Genomic DNA, 21,656 nt, shown 5'->3' with positions numbered 1-21,656 from the left:
TAACTTTATAGAATCATTATTATTGGACTTTGTCAAAACATTTTTTAATTAATTTTTTTTTTAATACAGTGATAATTCAACGTCACTTTTATGTTCATCTTATCACCAGCAAGTGGCGTCATCGCTAACTACGTCACATTTTGAAAAGATTAGAGCCAGAATAGGAACTGAACGCTCGTCCGCTCCATGCTGAAGGTAAATTACCAAAATTTAATTTAATAAAAATATTGTAATTATATATACTTATTTTTGAGTTATGACGTATTTATAACTTAATTGTGACGTATAAGTAAACATATATGACGTCATCTTACGTAACAGAACTACAGGAATGTTAAATGTAGTAATATATTGATTGAAATCTTGAAGTTTAATATAATAATGTTAAATATATTGTATTAATTGTCAATTTTTATAAAATATATTTTTTTTTTTCAGAAACCCAAAGATTTACCTAAATCCGGCCTTTTCTATTTAACAAATCTTCGGTTTTTATCTTGTTTTGTCGCTGGAGTTTGAGTGAGCATCGACAAAACTCTGCGTCATGTGACGTTACCAGTTTTTATGCAACGTCATCAACCAAACAATCACCAGTTACTGACGCCATCAATTCGACAACGTGAACCTCTTGTCGTCGAGGAAATGTAAAAGTGCACAAAAATAAGTTTAAAAGGTATTTATTTAAAATCATGTTCTAACTTAGAATCATTAACTAACTTAATTTGATACATTATGTTTGTAATATTAAAACCCAACTTTATTCTTGTTTAAACTGCATTTTAGTGATCCTTTTTTATTTTTTTAGATCGATTTTACCTCGATGTTCTTTAAAACTTATCGTGCCTTAGTGACGTCATTATAGCCTAAATGACGCCACTCATATCACCAGTTCCTACTAAATAAAAGGTAATTACTGTAATACTGAATATTTATGACTTTAAAAATTTAAATTTAGTCTTAAAAATCTTGTTTTTGCTTTTTTAGTGCTTTTTGATTATAATATACTTAATTAAATTTTTTTGTTACAGTGATAAGTCAACGTCATTTTTATGTTTATCTTATCACCAGCAAGTAACGTCATCACTACATACGTCACAACTGATAGGACTAGAGCCGAAATAGGAACTGAACGTTCGTCCGCTCTAAGCCGAAGGTAAATTACCAAAATTTGTTTTAATAAAAATATTGTAATTACCCTATTTTTAAGTTATGACGTATTCATAATTTGATTGTGACGTTAAGGTATACATTTATAACATAATCTTACGTAACAGAGCTACAGGAATATCAAATGTAGTAATATATGGATTTAAAAACTTGGACTTGTTGTTAAATATATTGTATTAATTGTCAGCACAATTGTTACAAATTTTAGGTTTTTTTGTTTCAGAAAATCAAAGATTACCCAAATTCACCGCCTTCTGTTTAACAAATCTTGTTTTTTCTCTTTTTTGTCGCTGGAGTTGTGAACATCTATAAGACTCTGCGTCATTTGACGTCACCAGTTTTTATGCAACGTCATCAACCAAACAATGCAACGTCATCAACCAAACAAAGTCTTAAAAATCGTGTTTTTGCTTTTTTAGTCTTTTTTGATTATGATTTACTTAATTAATTAAATTTTTTGTTACAGTGATAAGTCAACGTCACTTTTATGTTCATTTTATCACCAGCAAGTGACGTCATCGCTAACTACGTCACAGCTGGTAAGATTAGAGCCGGAATAGGAACTGAACGCTTGTGCACCTTAATGCTAGAGGTAAATTACTTAAAATATTAAAAAAACGTTAGAAAATTAAATTTAGTATACAATTGTGACGTCATAAATATTGCGTATGACGTGTTATTTTTTGTATATGACGTAACCTAGCTGGCTCAAAATAATTTTTATTCGTATTTTAATATGTAATGTAACTTTTATCTAATGGCATAAATAGTTTTAGCCGTTTTTTTAGTAATTATTTTTATGTTTAGAAATTCGAAAAGATAATGCGACTTCTTCCAATCTTGACTCTTCCTATCCAAAATGATGATTTGATGACGTCACAGATAGAAAATGTGATGTATGATTTGATCATTATCAAATGATCTAAAAAGCAATGGACATTAAGATTAAGTTTAGATTTTGTGATTTAATCACTAATTTTGAGGTCTGAATATACTAGATTTAGACAGAATTGTATGCAATATCTTTCTCTTCTCCCAGTGTATTTTTTATTTTGCGGACTGTCTCAAATCTAGATTTACCCATTTCGCTTCGTGGGTCGGTCGAAGTTTGGGATCAAACAGTCAATGAGCTGATGCGTTCCCGGCGGCCATTTTCCCAATACCATTGTTAGGTCCCCATAGATGTCCCATTACCAGTACTAGTCTGTGTTTTGGCCCTTAAGGTCAGCAGAACCACGTATCGCCAAATGGTCGTCCGGGTTGTCCCATGTTGTATATTTTTTTCACATTTATTTATTACTGTTGTATTTCGTGGCATATCATTAAATTTTTTTCAACGTACACAACGCACCGCTCATGTTAGGGTCTAAACGCTACCGAACAATTAAATGTGGGAGGCTTAACCTCAATAGCCAGGGACTAAACTTTAACAAAAGAAGCAACACGCTTGGGGGTGCAGCAGAATTATTTATATTCAAAATTTGCGCTAATTAAATACCGGCATCTATAAACCCCTGTTTTCCACTTTCTATCAGTTATTTTCTTCCTTAGTAAGTAAGCATGGTTCGTTTTACTCGTGGGAAGTATATAGCGCCATGCTTAGTCTGCAGAATTGTAATTTATTAGCTTGTGAAAATGGAAATTTAACTTCGCAGGGTAGGAGGAGCTTGGATGGAACGTAGATGGAACATATTTGGAAGTAAAGTAGAAATAAAACCTAAAACTTGAGCCAAATTCTGTCACATTTTTTGTTATGATTATCATTAGTGTAGCGTCATATTGTAATTATTTATTAAATGTCATATATTAAATATTATTTAAAAATTAAAAAAAAATATAATTCAGGACTAGAATTTTAATTTTGTTATTAAGCAGCAACTCGGGGCCTTTAAAATTTGATATTTTTTGTAATCTTGGGTAATTTTAACAAATTAATTTGGTTAATTTAACGAATAGTTTGGTTAAAATTAAGTGTTTGGTTAATTTGTGATAATTTAAGGTTGTTATAATTTGTTTAAAACTTAGAACCTAAAACCAAAACATTTTTCTCTTCTCCCAATTCTTTATTGTATTTTTATTAGGCCTAAACAAAAAACTAAAATCGCGATGTTAAAATTTAAAATCGTTTAGTTTCAAAAAATGTTTTAACTTTGTTGGAGTTGGGTAAACCACGAAGTTATTAACATTGCCTGGAGTTAAAATAATAGAAAGGTTAATTAGTTGTTAGTTTGCTCGGTATTGTTTTCTTCTTTCGGTCTGGTGAAAGAAGAACTGGAATCATATTTACATGTAAGTAAAATCCACAAATATGGTCCGTTGCCATCTCTCTTACAACTTTTTCTCTAACCATTTTTATTTTTACAGGCTTTTACAGGTTCTAATTATATATATATATTTATAGGCTATAAACCAACACCTAATTATATTTTTTACAGCCTTTTATAGATTCTTCCATGCTGTACTCTTGGACTCTTTATCTTTTAGCTTAACGTTAGCCTAATTTACTTGTACGGTTTAGTACCGTTAGATCAAAAACAGTTTCCTACTATACCGAGCATTAGAAATTAGTCGCGCACCCTCGAACTTAGTTTAAATTGGGATTTGGGGAAAAATTGGCTGATTACTAAATTAAGGCTTTTGGTTGGGATTTTTTAGGTGTCTTACTTTTCCAAGGTACCTTTAAAATCCCATCGTTTGCCTTCCTATTGGGTAAAATAACCTGTTGCTTTCTGGTTGACCTTGACGTGGTGCAATGGCTTATTACCAACGAACCAGAGTTAAAAGAATTAAAAGATTAAAAGAATCATTAAATAAAATTGCTTATGCCATCATGAATTTATTTACATTTTACTTTTTTGAAAAAAAATATCATGCACTATACAATTTCAGAAAACAATGTCATGCAACTACTAACAATTTAAAAACCTAATGTATAATAGCCTAAGCTTAACCTCCCTTTAATGTTATATTTTATACTATTGGTTAACAGTAAAGGGTAAGTCACTACCATTGTATGGTTATGAGGTTATATAACTAAGCCTTTAAACAATTAAAGCCCCCTCTTTTGTAGCTCACATCCAACGGTGTGAAGTTAGACACCAGTTCCCAGTTTATTATCCAGTTTAAAATCCTGTTTATTATTTACGACTAGATTTAAAATCTTGTTTATTATCTAGCCCTAGTATAAAAATCGATTTAATTATTTTATTTAGCCTTTTATTTAAAATCTAGTACATAATTTAGCCCTATTATTAAAATGTAGTTTATTATTTAGTCCTTAATTTAAAATTGAGTTTATTTTTCAGTACCAGATTTTAAATCTAGTTCATTATTTTTTAGTACCAAATTTTAAATCTAGTTCATTATTTAGCCCAGTTACATATCATTAGAGTTTAGTAAAAATGTTAAAATATATTTTTAAGCCCCAAAGATGAGATAATTTTAAAATAGTTTTGTATATGTGTTCTTTTATACGCTTCTAATAAATAATTTTGTTAATAATACAATTGTTGATAACAAATTCTAAATTGCTGTGGTGCAATGGCGTAGTATAATAAACGAACCAGAGTCAAAATACATTATAAGAATCCATACATGATAATGTTGTTACCCTGTTTTAATATAAAATAAAGTATGAATTATTAAAAAAATTGCTTTTGTCATCAGAAATTGTTTAAAATTTTGCTTTATAATAGTAATTACCATGATATCTTTAAAAAGTAATTTTTCACTATGAGCAAATTTTATATATAATACTGCGCTTCAAATAAAAACTTTATAAAAACGTAATGTGTAATACTAATTTCTATCAAAATCTCTCTTTAATGCCATATTTTCTACTTTAATGTGGCAGTTTTGACATGAGTAAGCCCATGCCACTAGTTTTATAATTAAGTCTTTAAATCAGTAGTTCTTAACCACAGGGGCAAAGCACTGAATCCAAATTTAAAAATTTAGCGCAAAAAAGTTGATAAACAGATCTTAGCAACAGATCTTTATGTAGTCATTAAAATAAGTATAACTTCGGTAGAAAGAGGTAACTTACAGTAGTCATATTACTGCAGTTAATTAGATAAATCGACAAAAAATACATTTTGTAATTATTAAAAAATTGAGAGGAGGGAGGCTTAAAGGGTATTATCGATACTTAAGGGAGGCGGGGTTAGAAAAAGGTTAAGAACCACTGCTTTAAATGGTCGATTTTGTTTCTTAAAGAAGTAACACTCTGCCACGTGACGTCACTTATACATTATGCCTCGTGATATTAATGTTAAATTTTAGCAGAAAAGGGTTACAATTGTTGACTGTAAAAGTATAACTACCCCGTTTTTTTTACAAATTTTATTTATTATAACATAACTTTAAAGAAAATCGAATTAACATTTCAGTAAAAACATTAATTTTAAATATTAAGTAGAGCAAAAGTTGAATCCGTTTTACATAGGGCCCATTTACGTTTGCGTGACGTCATTAGTTTATTAATATTGCTTAATTTTTTTTTAAATCGGAATTTTAGAATTGTTTTTTTTAACTATACCATTAATGGTGTAGTAGTCTCGACAACATTTTTTTTTAATTTTTCCTAATGTTATAATATATATAACAGTTATGACATTTTTTCGCCAAAAACAGCGACTTTCGGCATTTTCTTCAAGAGTATAGCCTTGGTGTTTTTGCTAAATTTGGCCGAAAATAAAAAAAATATATTTTGTCATTTTTTAGTAAAAAGGACACTTACAGTCTACTATAAGCCATCCTAACGTTTAAAACCTGTTTTTAACAATTTAAATATCATGTTTTTGTCAAAAAATAAAATTTGAAAAAAAACGACTCTTGTGCACCATCTTGCAGTAAAAAAATTAATTATATAATTTTTAAAAAATTTGGACGTTTTGGGGAAAAAAAATTCCCTTTAATCTAATATAAGTCAGTTTAATGTCTTTAAAATCGCGTATAGGGGACATTTTCGTGACCTTTAGATTTGTTACTAATATGCTAAATACCAATGCACGTAAATTTGCAATAGTACGTTTGCGTGACGTCATTAGTACATTAATATTGCTTTGTATTCCAACTATACCTTCATAGGTGCAGTGGTCTCGACAACATTTTCTTAAAATTTTACCCTAAAATTATAACATATATGACAGTAATGACACTTTTAATAAATTTTGCAAAAAACTTAAAACTAAAAAATTATTATTCTATTTGGTTTGTTTTGGCTAAAATAACATTTAATATAAAAACATTAAGTAGAACGAAATTTAAACCATTTTATATACGCGCCATACAGTGACTGATGACGTCATGCGGATAATTTCTTTTAGAAAATTAGAAAAACTAAAATTGTTTCTGAAATTAACAATACATATATATATATCGTAGTAATACTTTTATTAAATATTGCTATAACACGTGAAAAATAAATAATGACATTTTAGCAAAAAACACTTTGGCTTCAGACCTCTGAAAAAAAATATTTTATTTTTTTGTATCTGCTGGATGGCGCTAAGTGATGTGAAAATCATCGGATTCTCCTCCTCATAGAGAACTTCCTCTTTGTTACGTCACCAATTAGTATCGAATGAGTCGTGCTCACCTCTAAGAGATAACTGGGTTTTCGGTGTCACACCATGGAGCCCTCATCGTTTACCTCTGTGAGCTCACCTTTAAGAGCTTACCTCTAAGAGATGGCTTGGTTTTAGGTGTCACATCATGGAGAACTCATCGTTTACCTCTGTGGGCTCACCTCTAAGAGATGGCTGGGTTTTCGGTGTCACACCATGGAGAACTCATCGTTTACCTCTGAGCTCACCTCTAAGAGCTTACCTCTAAGAGATGGCTGGGTTTTAGGTGTCACATCATGGAGAACTCATCGTTTACCTCTGTGAGCTCACCTCTAAGAGCTTACCTCTAAGAGATGGCTGGGCTTTAGGTGTCACATCATGGAGAACTCATTGTTTACCTCTGGGAGCTCACCTCTAAGAGCTTACCTCTTAACGACTAATTGTGTTTTCGTTTGAAGTTTATATATTAGAAATAGAACCCCCTGGTGCATCCCACCTCACGGCCGAGTGGTTAAATCGATCGTTTGAGAACTTAACCTGTGGGTTCGAATCCTGTCTTCAACCGGTTGTGTGGTTCAGCGGTAAGTAAACTGATCCACCAACCAGAAGGTCTTTGGTTCGAATCCTGAAAAATAAATTTTTCATTATTTAGTTAATTAAGATAAGGGTAATGACGTAATTAAGATAAGCTAATGACGTAATTAAGATAAGAAAGGTAATTAGGAATTAGAAGGTGGGTTATAACTTAAAAATATTGCGTTAATTCTTAAAAAAATTTGTCTAAGTATTCTCAGTTGCTCACTTACATTGAAGTTTTCGCAGCATATTTTCAAGTTCTCTCGTGGCCCAGTGGTTATGTTGAGGTAGTTGCAAACTTGTAGTTGTCCGGTTCGAATCTAGGCAGAAGTAAAAATAGTTAGTTAGTCAGTTAAAAAAGTTAAATCAGAATTACAAAAGAAAAAAAAAGTTAAATCAGAAATACAATAAAAAAAAAACATTTTTTGAAAATCGATTTTCAAAAATCGCGATTTTTTTAAAAATTTCGAAAAAATGGCCAGAAATAGCTAAAAATCGGCAAATTTGGCCATTTTTTCGATTTTTTTCGCACAAATTGTCAAATTACTCGGAAACTACACAAGATAGAGCGATAGGACCACTTGTATTCGATTCAGCGCCCCCTAATCAATATTCTGACAAAGTTTGGGTCAATTTGGGGTCAATAAAATTTGGAAATTTGGGCCGAAAATTTTCGACGTGTACTAGAAAGCAAAATTTTCAAAATTCGCCCAAAAAAAAGTTCGATTGAACATCCCTAAAATTTTATGTGCACAACCGCAGAGAAAAATCAATTCGAATGAACTAAAAACCAATTAATAAAATTATAAAATAAAGATTTTATATCAATTTTACTGAAATATTATGACGTCATAGTACCGTGGGAAAAAAACAAATTTTCGCGAAATTTTGCCACGTTGTATATTACGGGGTGTAGATATTAAAAAATTAAATTTTACATCGCAAATCGTTTTAGTTTTTCCCTAAATTAATATTTTGTACGAATAAAAATTTTAAATTTATCGCAAAAATAAGGATAATACAGCCGAGATTCGAACCCTGTGTATGAGAGACCATAATCTACGCCCTTAACCACTAGGCTACGCGGCTACATTCAAAACCTTGCGAAAAATTTAATGTTTCCTACAAAAACATCTCCGCGAAAATAAAAAAAAAACGCGGAATATAAAATTCCGCAATTTTATGTTATTCATATTATTAGGTTAAAAGGTCACCAAACCGCTACAAATAATTTTTTTTAATATTAACATTCATTTTTAATATTTTTTCGCAATAAATTAACAGGTCGAAAGGTCGCGTAAATGCCCGTATTCGCGACATGAATTTTGCCAGAATTATGTTCTATTGCAAATTTACGTATATTGGTATTTGGCTTACTAATAATAGGTCAAAAGGTCATGCAAATGTCTCGTATTTGCGACAGAAAATTTTTTTAAATTACGTTTTATTCGAATTTCTGTGCATTGGAATTTGGGGTAATAATATTAGTTCGTAAAGGTAACGCAAATGTCCCCTATATGCGACATAAAATTTGCTAGAATCGCGTTTTATATCGAATTTACGTGCATTGATATTGGCGTATTAATAATATTAATTTTGCCAGAATTTTGTTTTGTAATAACAGTTCGAAGGTCATGCAATTGTCACCTATACGCGATATTAATTTTTCTAGATTAACGTTTTATAATAACAAGTTAAAGTCACGTGAATGTCCACTATACGCGATATTAATTCTGCCAGAATTTCGGTTATTATAACAGGTCGAAAGGTCACGCAAATGTCCACTTTACGCGATATTAATTTTGCCAGAATTTCGTTTTATAATAACAGGTCGAAAGGTCACGCAAATGTCCACTATACGCGATATTAATTTTGCCAAAATTTTGTTTTATAATAACAGGTCGAAAGGTCACGCAAATGTCCACAATACGCGATATTAATTTTGCCAAAATTTTGTTTTATAATAACAGATCGAAAGGTCACGCAAATGTCCACTATACGCGATGTTAATTTTGCCAGAATTTCGGTTATTATAACAGGTCCAAAGGTCACGCAAATGTCCACTATACACGATATTAATTTTGCCAGAATTTCGTTTTATAATAACAGGTCGAAAAGTCATGCAAATGTCTCCTATACGCGATATTAATTTGGCCAGAATTTCGTTTTATAATAACAGGTCGAAAGGTCACGCTAATGTCCCCTATACGCGATAATAATTTTGCTAGATTTATGTTTTATAATAACAGGTCGAAAGGTCACGGTAAAGTCCCCTATACGCAACATATATTTGCAAGATTCAAGTTTTTTTAAAATAGGTCGAAAGATCATGCAAAAGTCCCCCATACGCGATAATAATTTTGCTAGATTTACGTTTATAATAACAGGTCGAAAGGTCACGCAAAAGTCCCTTACACGCGATATAAAATTAACTACATTTACGTTTTATAATAAATGGTAAAAAGATCATGCAAAAGTCCCCTATACGCAATACAAAATTTGTCAAAATTAAGTTCTATTGCGTATCACGTGTTTTATTATTTTTTAATCACGCTACTAAAAGAAAATTTATTGTATAAAATGTTGTACCTTATGTTATGGAACCTATGTTTTCGGATTAGATTCCTAGGTTCCTACTGCTTCCATGTCCAAGTTCAGCGTGATTCATTTCTAACTAAAATAATGAAGGCAGGTTTAAAATATAATACAACTGGTGCAGGTCATAATATTATATATCAGCAGCCAAAATTCACTAAAAATTTAGAAGTAAAATTTAAAAATATATTGTTAAGAAAATGATAGAAATAACACACATTATTTAAATGACATCGGTACTAAAAATTACATGAAATTATTATTGTAACGAATTTACTTAACTTTTAGGTGTTTTCCCTAAATTGGATGACTTAACTTTGTCTTTTTCAATGTTCAACTTTCTGTAATATTTAAGTAAAGATAAGATTACAAATTTAAAGAAAAAAGAAAAACAAATAATTCACTTTGTTTATTTAACTAATTCAGTTTTGTGAATTATTAAATTATAATTTACTAACTGTAATAAAATGTTATACTTATATTTAAATTCGCAAAAATTCGCAAATGTTAACAAATATTAATACTTAAATCATATGTTATGATGATCAATTTGGTTCAACCACAGCAAATGAAAAAATATAAATTTAACAATAAAGGGGATCACTTGTACTTTACGGTTCTCAAAAAAAACTCTCGTACTTTGCGGACCTAGCATATTTTTTTTCTTGTACTTAACTGTTCAGCTAAATTCTCCTTCATTTTTTACAGAACTACCTTATTTTTTCACGTACTTTACTTGCCTGCCCAAAACGCTCTCCTGTATTTAACGGACTTAGCTAATTTTCTCTCGTATTTAAGTATTTGCCAATTCACTCTCGTACTTTACGGTCCTATAATTTTTTGAAAACATCCAAAACACCAAAACATTGAAAACATCCAAAACACACCAAAACATCACAAAAATTGGGTTTTCCCACGCTGGACAAAATTAAAGGTTTAAAACTAAACACCAGATCAAATAAGAGCCCCATCTATTTGATGTCTTCAATATACACTGCATGTAAAAGTATTCAACCAAGATTCGTGGTCCTGTATTAAAAGGTAAACGTTTATAATTTTTTCCTATAGTTTTTTAAATAAAACAAGTTTTTATAATAACAGTGCTTACGAAACTACAAAAATTACCAAAAATACTTAATTTTACTTTAACCATTGCCAGAAGATAAAATAAAAATATATAAAAGTTACCAAAAACGAAACATGGTCTCGAAAATCTTTTTTTTAATATCATGACTGACTACATGTTTTCTATAAGCTACTTTCTGCAAATATTAAATAAAAATTTAAATTACGAGTTTGTGAAATGTTAATTGCTGGGCTTAAGAAATTTAACAGTTTTTAGGCAAAGTAAATGTCAATGAAAAATTATTTATTACAAACTAAAATATAAGTTTACACTTATCTTCAAAACTGCAATCAATCTTGCAAAGATCGTAAGTAACCCCAAAGTGTCCTAAATTTGTAAAAAAAAAATTTAAAAAAACACAATTTAAAAAAAAGTTAATATGAATATATATTAATATAACGATTTTAACTTATTACTTTAAATCTTCCTTTAAAGTCTCCAATTTTTTTCATTTTTGTCTGCAACATTTCGTATCATTAAAAAAAATTAAGTGAAAAATCAATATTGTAGCATATAAAAAAAACATAATGTAATAATCTAAAATTAAAACTTTGCATATTAAAATTATTTTTTCCCTTTTGCAAAAGTTAACTTACCTTCAAGTTTTAAAAAGCGCTCTTAATGTTAATTGAAAGCAACTGTAGTGTTTTCTTTCTCATGTTTTCAATGTACCATGCAGGTAAAAGATCAACCCAGAATCGTTGTCCTGTAATAAAATGAAAACGTGTTATAAATTTTGTTTTGAAACTGTCAGTATATACATGCAAAAATGCCTCTAATTAAACTTCAGATCCATAAGGTAACAACTTACCGAAATCGAAACTTAGTATCAAGAAAATTGGCGTCTTGGCGAATCTTGTCAAAAAATTTTGTTTTCTTTCGCTAAATAAATTATAATTAAAAAAAACTATTGCAATAAGGTAATATAAAGATTTATAAAACTTAACGAAAACGAAATGATGCATCAAGAAAAATGGCGTCCGGCTCCTCCCGTTCTATTCAGCTTGACTTGTAGTCACGTGATTGAGCCTCGCGTTTGGTCACGTGTTTACGTCTCGCTTTTGATCACGTGCTTATGCCTCGCATTAAACACGTGGGTGTGCTTCTCTTTCGGTCACGTGTTTTCTTGCTGTAATTCGCAACTGAATTTTAGTGACCAATATTTATAAATTATAAATAAACACTTCATTTGCCAAAGTTACATAGAAAAATAAACAATGATTATTATATTTTAAATTTCTTTAAATGACCTTTCGTTAAGTTAATTTAGCATAATCATCTTTAAAAAGTTAAATAAAAACATATGATAAACTTACCAAAAACAGAAAATTGTATTAAAAAATTGCATTCGTTGGATAAATTCTAAAATTAACAAAGTTAAAATTGCCATAAAGTTTAATTTAATTAAAATAGTTTCTAAAAAAAACTATTATCAACACCTATAAGCATTACTGTTTTTAAATGCAATAATAAATAGTTGCAATATGAATATTTTTTAAAAGTTAACCTACCTTCAAACTTTATAAGGTGCTCTTATGTTGATTAAAAGCGACGACGAATCACTGTAGTCCAATCTTTTTCATGTTTTCAATATACCACAGCGGCAAAAGTGATCGACCCAGAATCGTTGTCCTGTATTTAAATGTGAACAAATTTTAATTCTATCCAAGTTTGTTAAATAAAATAAGTTTTTTTTATAAATACAAGTTACATATATACAATTAAAAAATATACTTTAAATAAAATACAATTATCGCCATATGGTAACATGTAGAAATATAAAACTTACCGAAAACGTAATGTTCAAGAAAAATGGCGTCCGGCACGTTCTCTATCTCTTTCAGCTCGACTCTTGGTCACGTGTTCACGACTTGCCTTTGGTCACGTGCTTACACCTTGCGTTTGGTCACGTGCTTACACCTTGCCTTTGCTCACATAACCACGCCTTGCCTTTGGTCAAGTGCTCACGCCTGGCTTTAGGTCACGTGCTTAAGCATCATATTTGATTGAGATTATGGAATTTTCATTAACTTAAAATTTGAAACAAAAATATATTAAATGTTTTAAATACGCTTTACTCGAAATAATATTCAACCTAATACCCATACATTAAAAAAAAATCCTGTATTTAAATATTCATGTAACATATATTTAAACACACATGCTTTCTAAAAGTTTAAAATTATATTAAAGTTTTACATTTTTTATTAGTATTAAAATTTTATATTTTTTTTTATAAAATTCTTTATTTAAAAAAGTATGTATTTTATATTTAAATAAAAAAAAACATACCCGTTATGTGTCGAATCCAATAACACATCCAATATTTTGTTTTTACAAAAAGTCATCATAAACATTAAATAACTTAAATTAACAATTTATTCACCAAAAAATTTAATCCTATATTTTAAATAAATTACATATTTCTGTAACGACTCTGCATAATAAATATACTAAACTTGAAATCATTTATAATAGTTAAACTATTGAATGAAATATAAAACCGTCTTTCTTTTATAAAAGACTCTTCTTAAAGTTCTATATAAAACTAATACAGTGCAAAACCACGCCTTTAATAAAACGTGCCTCGTGTTGAAAAGTCTAGCCCGGAAATTTGTAATCAACGTTCTCTCTTTGCTCCTCAAGCTAAAAGATCTCGCTAAGTTTTTAACTTTAAATTTATCCTCGATGTGAAATTTTAACAGAAGCATCGATATTAACATAATATCAAAATACCTATGTAAATTTTGTATATAATTGACCTAATAATATTACATGCCTCATTCTTATCCTATATTTATCGTACATTTTTAAACAAATTGAATTTCAAATTTTAAAGCGTAACTGCGTTAGTTAAAAGTGTAAAAGGTTATTTAAGTCTAATTTGCATTTGTTAAAACACTTCAAAGAAATTAACATAGTATAATACTTAAAAGACGGATATCGTTTTGCATATAGGCAAATCAAAAGTAGAATAAGCTAACTAGATAAAATTAAATGAATTTTTTTGGATCACTCGTAGTTTACGATCCTCCGAAAATTAGGAACCGTAAAAGCAAAGAGCTATAAAAACCGTAAAAAACAAGAACAATATGTATCAGTTAATGCAAATTTAAAACAAAACTATCATTACTCATATAAGGTATAACTGTAGTTTTTGTACGTTGAGTCTTAGGCAGTTGTATTTAGGGTTTGAGTTATAACTTAGAATAACTTCCACTGTTCATACCTTTATTTCCTTTCTTGAAACTTTACGTTTTTCACGTCTATTGGAAATGTTATTTGATAGTTAATTGCTATTTTCTTGCGACAATAAAACTACTAACATTTCTTGCTATCCTATTAATTACATATAAACCAATATGTAAGCACTAGCTACTTATTGCTATATATAATCAATGTGTAACATTTTTTGGAATGGCATTTATTTTATTACTTTAGTCCTTTATCACGTATTCTTAAAGAAAGCAAATTATAAAAAAAACGAAAGTTCAACAGACGGCTAGTCTTCGCATATTAAAAAACCAATCCATATTTTTATTCGGAATTTTGATACAGGTAAAACTAAGCCTACCAAAAGCGCAGGTTATCAATATGTGTGTAACGTGTACGTTTCACGATAACATGAAAAGTTATTATCTGGTTATTTATAAGCTCAATATACAATATCCGTTAAACAGTAGAATGATGTTGGAAATTTTGTAAGGACCGACTTTTTTTATTTGCTACGAATATAAATTCATTTTTAAAAGTGCGATTAAACCTGGGTTTAATTTGTAAGAAACATCACAAGTTTAACTTGTATCATGCTTTTATTAACTAAATATGCAAATATAATTTGCACTGAGCAAATAAAATTTTGAACACAAAAATTCTTTAAAACTTGAAGTAGAAAATAAGGTTTTAAATACAGTTTGATATAGCAATATTTAAATGTTTATACAAAAAACTTGCAGTCACAAAATAATTTTTTGAACTGTTTTGTCCAATTTTTAGAAACTGTTTCTAAAAAAAAAAAAAATTAAATAAAATATCAATTTTAATTCAGTTTCATATAATTTTACACATTGTTTAGATTACTATATTTCTTTATCCAAAATATGTTTTTCTGCTGCATATAATTGTCCTACGGCCACCTTTAACACAATAATAGTTCATGTTAATTTACATGTTATCTAAACATTTATAACCCACCAAATAAAGTAAGTACTTCTATTGTATTTGAAGTATATAAAAATATATATATTTATATAAAATTATCACAATATGCCTAAACTTTGGTAACTGAACTTTTTACTTAAGAAAAATGCAATCATAGATAACTTAACCCTTTTATTTTATCAAATTAATCAAAAAATTAGGGAAAAAACTGGCAGCATAGTGTAGTGGTCAAAACACTTCGAGTCACCACATGAGGTCATGGGTTTGATCCACACTGCTCTAATAGCACCTCTAAATAAGGCACTATAAACAGAACAACTCCTGCTAAACCAAAATTAATAAGAATTTAAATAAAAACACTCAAAATCAATGTATGTACCTGTCGTTTCATTACTACATAATCTTTTTCAGCTTTTTTAATTAAATTCGATAATTTCGTTGGGTCGGATTCGTTTACATTATCTTCATAATAAAATTTTATTCTTCGGATTGCATGTGACCTAAAACAATAAATATTTTTTACTCAAATTTTCATGCACCATTTAACTATTAGAAAGTAAAAATTTTTTGACACAACTGTTTTTTTTGACACAAAAAAAATTAATGACTCTACTATTTGTATGGTTTAAAACATGGCATAGTTACTACGTTTTTTTATAAATGATATAGTCAGATAGTCAGATAGTGTATAAAGAAGTGAAAATTGCATAAAAAAATAATTAGATTTAATCTGAATAAGAATTTTGTAACATTACAAAAATAATGTTTATACAAGCTACCTACTGACCATTTATTTTAGTAAAACGGGAAGACAAGTCGAAATAATAATAAAATTATACAAACTAACAAATTGACAAGGAATATTACATTTTTTTCCAAAATCGATAAAGTCACATAATTACCTAAAATTATAGTCCGAAAATTTTCGTGCTTCTTTTAACAACTCCTTGGACAGTTTGGCTAGTTGATTTGACGCCATTTTCTTACTTTAATACAAGTTTTAAACCTTTTAACGCTTATTTTTTGCAGCAAATTTTGTAAACAAATACTTTTGTAACCACGTGATAAATAACGCCAGTGTTTCCAACTTTAAAAAAAATGCTACATCAGTGTTTCCAATTTAAAATAAAATTTATTTTTTATATTTTAATTTTAGGTAAATTTTTTTTAATAACACCATATTTGATTTAAGGCAATTTGACCTAAAGATTAAATTGTAATTTAAGCCATTATTGAAGTACTTTATTAAAGTTTAACATAGTAATCGTTCATATTTTGCACAAGGTTATACTGTAGTTAAGACCGCAAAATACCCCTCCCATTTAGTTTATTATTTACCCAAACAACTGCAATATTTAAATTTACAGCTTGTATTTATTAAGAAACATACTTCCTTAGCATGTAAATAGTTAAAAAATGATTCTGTATTTAGGTTTATAAAGTGCATAACATAAAATACAATAGCTTAGAATTTCGTACAAAATCAAAAATCTATCAACTAAAGAACAAAAAAGCAGCATTTGTACTCAAAATTGTAGCAAACTTAACAGCATTTTATCACTACATTTAACTTCAAGATAAACCGAAAGTTTTTTTATTATTAAGCCAGGATCACGTTGTGGCAAAAAGATAAATAACTCCTTTCAAAAATCCAATAATTTCATTTCCACCAAGTTTCGATTCACCGTAAAATCGATCCACAAATGAGATAGGGACCTGCCATATACATTAAAAATAATTCAGTAATTTTAAAAACAATATGTGTAAAAAAATACCAGTGGTTAAAAGCACTTGGCATCACTATATGAGGTTTTAGGTTCGATTCCAACAGCTTCCATGTTGCAGCATCCTTGAGTAAGGCACTATAAACTGTCATTACTTATGCCAAGTGCCAAAACTAATGAATGGTTTAATATACAATTTCATCAGTTTAATAATATCCAAAACTAAAATACCAATTTAAACTGGATTGGGATAACAAAAGTTACATAACGTTTTATAAAATAAAAAAAATCCGTAAAATTCTACCTCTCCAATTGTCATTTCATATTGCCTCGCTCTGACCATCATTTCTATTTGGAAGACGTAGCCTTTTGATATACAAGTGTGGACTAATTTGTCTAATATTTCCTTTCGATAAAGACGAAAACTTCCAGTGAGGTCTGTCACTCCGGGTCTAAGGAGGACTTGGGTTATATAGTTGGCAGTTCGACTAAAAATTAAAATAAAAAACTATGAACTTTTATCAACAAAATGAATTCTGATTTGACTATTTAATATTACTAACCACTGAGTCGATAAGTAGGGCAGTGAACATCCTAGGGTACTGAGTTTGATTACCAATTTTATCAGATATTTAAAGCACCCCTTAGCAAGATATTATGACAATTACAACTAGCAAGATATAGAAATAATTTATGATCTAAAAAATTAGGCAGTGCCATGCCTTAATAGGTAAATCTTTCAAACAAGCATATAAGGCACGTGGTGGACAAAATTATAAACTAACTGAGCTTTTAAATTAAATTTCACCTTACAAATTTCCGCTTCCAATCCCAACCGAAAACTCCTCCATTGCCAGTATATCTCGTTCCTGTTACTATATCATAATCCCCTTCTTTCTGTTTCCTTTAAAATGTATATACAGATAAAAAATTATAAATCTTTTTCTAATTATGTTAGAAATTAACAAATTAAATAGAACTATGATAACTACGTAATAGATAAAGTAATTTAACATGATAATTTTAAAGTTTAAAAATCGAGAAAAAAATTAAGAATACTTACTCGATAAATTCTGGTATAAACTTTGGCTAAAAAAATAAATCAAAATTTAAATATATCAATTAACAGTAAATTAACTTACAAAAAATTAAAAAAAAATTACTATTATTTAATAACAATTGCCTTACATGGTGGCTTAAATCCGCATCCATTATAATGACAAAATTTCCTCTTGCATTTTTAATTCCATGAATGTAAGCAGTACCAAGACCTAGTTTTTTTGCTCTGGGCCTTAATACCTAAACATCAGTAAAACACACAATTTTTAAGAACTAAAATTTATTATTTCTAAATAACCCTCAAAATTTTTTTTTTATAAAAATTTTAAAAAAATTTATAAAATTTTAAAGACTTACAATTTTATCGGGGGTATATATTTCTTGTAGCTTTTTAGCGACCTCAAGTGTTCCATCTGGACTCCCGTCGTCGATCACTATAACTTCATAGTTGAGTTTACTAAAAAAAATCAATAAAAAATTTTTCAATAAGTCTATACAAAAAATGCAATATTTTTTTTTAAAAACAGTTAAAAAAATTATTACCTATCTGTAAAGTATTTGTCCAGCAACCATATTATAATCGGCAGATTCTCTTTTTCGTTGTAAGTGGGCAGCAGCACAGAATACATATTTTCCTCACCCATTATATTTAATATAGTGTAATTATAAATTAATCTTAATACCTAAAGACAAAAATAAAAAAATTATGGTGACTTATAACAATTTTAGTTACAAAAAAATGTGTGTATGTACTAACATTTGAATAAAAATAAATGTGAATAATAGATAACTAGCACTAAAAACAGAAATTAATGCAGTTTTAGTAATTATGCCTTAAAGGAGTCTATCAGATATATTGCACAACCATAATTACAAAAAGTGTGAAATTTACAAAAGATACCCTTTCATGATTTACTACAATAATATGATTAAGCAAAAAACAAAAAAAAATACAAAAACTACTAACAGAACAGTGCAAAGCAATTTACAGTGGACAAAATATTAACTAAAAACACCAAAAAAACAACAAAATTTTTAAAAAATTAAAAATAAAATATCTTCTAATATCTACCTCCACCTAAATAATTAAAATTACTAACACTTTGTTAAAAAAGCAGCATGATTAAATTATATAATAGTAGCTAGGTATATTTAATTATTTTTCTTTGAATATCTTTTTAGGTTTCTTTGGGTTTCTGGAGCGGCTTTTAGCTTTGCACAAAGGACAGATTGGAGCATTTCGATGAATTTGTTGATGGCAGGATTGGCAGGACTGAAATTAAAATAATTTTTTTTCAATTTACAAAACCATATCATTTCAAAAAAAAAATCATTACACAAAAATTTCACAAAATAACCCCCAAAAAAATACCAAAAATGTTTTATAACAATTTTTTTGACAGCCTTAAAATAATAGTGTGGTGTAGTGGTCAGAACACCAAGCTTTACTACTTAAGGTCATAGGTTCAATCACCACTGCTTTCATGCTGTAAAGCCATTAAATAAGGCACTATAAACAGTGTAAACTTGTGTTAAGCCAACACTTAATTGATAGCTTAAATATTAGGCAATCACTAATGTTACTCTATGTTTAGGTCGTGAAGTTGATCATCCCACATCGAAGATAAATAAATATAAAAAAATAATAATATTAACCTTCATTGGTGGAGGATGTGAACTAATTTTATTGTCACAATTTGCCACAGGAATTGAAACGGTCTCAGTTGGCTCCAAAGCAAATATCAAGCTGGGCTGGTGTATCGGTTTCTCTGGTGTTGTATTGTTTATTGTGTTTGTTTTGGCCAAAGCCAAATCTGTGCTGTTATGCAATCTAATATAAACAAACAACAAAACTGGAATCATGGTTATGTAAATATTAAAGATGATAATTAAAAAATTTAAAAAATACAATTGGAAAACCAATTTTTATTAAGGGAAATTTTAAAGTTGTAGTCTATAATAATTGCAACATTTTTAACCAATATGCAGTGTTTTTAAATTATACTGGCAGCGTAGTGTAGTGGTCAGAACACTTGGCTTTACTACATAAGGTCGTGGGTTCAATATCCACTGCTCTTAACTCCTGTTGAGCCAACACTTAATCAGCAACTTAATTATCGGGCAATTATAATCAATATTATCCTAAACTGCCTTAGGATACTCAAGACTGGGTCGGGGTCACAGATGTTACTTTATGCTTAAGACATCAAGTCAAACTTTCTACATCGAAGATAAATAAATATATAAAAATAGCCAAAAATTTTATTTTTTATAAAAAAATTTATTTACTCTGCAGATAGCTCCGGTTCCTCTTCGTAAAATTCAGTCGATTTTTCCAACCCAAGTTCTTGCCTTAGGACATCGACCTCAATTTTAAGAGGCTTGTATTGATCATAGAGTTTTCTCGCAGAACTAACCATGTTCTTGCGATCATTGCAACTTTGTTTGATTAAACTCTCCATCTAAAACAAGAAAAAATATGATAACATTTTTTATTTTTTTAACATTATAGAAGCAGTGGGAATCAAACCCAGGACCCAGTAGGAATTACAATGCTATGAATTGGCAATGGTTATGAAGTTAGTGCAGTATTTAACGTATATATTTTAAAAACTACAATACAATAGTAAGTAAGTTATTCTATAACAAACACTACATAGTTGTTAAAAATAGCTTAAGCTTAAAAAAAGAAAAAACAAACTTAAAAAATCCCAAAAGCCAATTCATTTAATTAATAAAAAAAATAATAAATGTATTTTAAAATCCAAAAACTTTAATATTTTTTGTGTATATTTACAGTGTTAATGTCGGTATGAATAAGTCTCAATTCTTCGACGTGAGCCATTTTCTCTTGCAACAATTGTGAAACTTCTTCTTTGTATTCGATTAAAGATTTGTTCTCCATTTCAACATCTTGTAGTGTGTCTTTCATTGAATTCTTAAGTTTTTCAATCTGAATTGTTTTATCTCTAAATAAAAATAAATTTTACAATTAAATATTAATAACTCCACCAAATGGTTGATAAAAATAAGAATTTTCGGATTTTGACATGTTTTATTTAAAAGAATTTATTTTAATGCATGAATACTCTGTTTGGCGAAAATATATAACATTTGACAACTGCTTGACTGTGGTTGGCAATTATTTGATGTGTAAAAATAAGGTTCAGCGAAAAAAAATGACAATTAATTTACGAATATTCTTTACATAAATAATTTAAAAATTTACGAAAATTTCTTACCTTATTTCTTTTAATTTTTCCAGTTTTGCGTACGATTTGACATACGATTCTTGGTTAGCATCATTTATAGAGTCTGTATTCATTATTCTCGTTTAAAGTTGGCGTTTTTAAAACAGTTTAACCAGTTTTTAGGCTAAAAAAACAAATTTAACAAATTTCTGATCAATGTTTATTAAATTATAACGACGTCATCGAATCTGGTCACGCATGACTTTTTTCGAATTTTTTTAATTTTTTTCTTAACTGGAAAATGATGTTTCTTCTTTTAATAAAATTTTATGGCTAAATTTGTAAATTTATATTTATTTATACAACAATTGTGATAAAAATAAAATTATTTAATAATATAATCATAAAAACTATAATTCAGCAACATATTTTAAATTAAACAATAATTTCTTCAGAGATAAAATGCGTATAAAACAAATGCTGTTCCTTT

At 28.8% G+C, this 21,656-nt stretch overlaps 2 protein-coding genes across 2 annotated transcripts; both read right to left on the bottom strand.

The window, feature by feature from the left end:
• Positions 1–14,835: 14,835 nt before the first annotated feature.
• LOC145759965 (LYR motif-containing protein 4-like) lies at positions 14,836–16,240 on the bottom strand. Its single transcript, XM_082573820.1, has 3 exons — positions 16,095–16,240; positions 15,572–15,692; positions 14,836–15,167 (listed from the first exon to the last, which is right to left on the bottom strand). Exons 1-3 carry the CDS (start codon positions 16,169–16,171, stop codon positions 15,111–15,113), a joined length of 255 nt encoding a protein of 84 aa, XP_082429946.1. The 5' UTR covers positions 16,172–16,240; the 3' UTR covers positions 14,836–15,110.
• Positions 16,241–16,594: 354 nt separating this feature from the next.
• Positions 16,595–21,383, bottom strand: LOC145759736 (uncharacterized). The gene is made up of 13 exons (XM_082573584.1): positions 21,218–21,383; positions 20,773–20,944; positions 20,265–20,437; positions 19,632–19,806; positions 19,135–19,248; positions 19,048–19,053; positions 18,519–18,652; positions 18,333–18,432; positions 18,105–18,215; positions 17,980–18,005; positions 17,725–17,820; positions 17,221–17,404; positions 16,595–16,908 (listed from the first exon to the last, which is right to left on the bottom strand). The coding sequence occupies exons 1-13, from the start codon at positions 21,298–21,300 to the stop codon at positions 16,804–16,806; spliced, it is 1,479 nt and encodes a 492-aa protein (XP_082429710.1). The 5' UTR covers positions 21,301–21,383; the 3' UTR covers positions 16,595–16,803.
• Between the last annotated feature and the right edge of the window lie 273 nt (positions 21,384–21,656).

This window comes from Corella eumyota, chromosome 7 (assembly GCF_963082875.1).
Source record: "Corella eumyota chromosome 7, kaCorEumy4.1, whole genome shotgun sequence".
Lineage (NCBI taxonomy): Eukaryota > Metazoa > Chordata > Ascidiacea > Phlebobranchia > Corellidae > Corella > Corella eumyota.
This window is presented reverse-complemented; position numbering and strand designations above follow the sequence as displayed.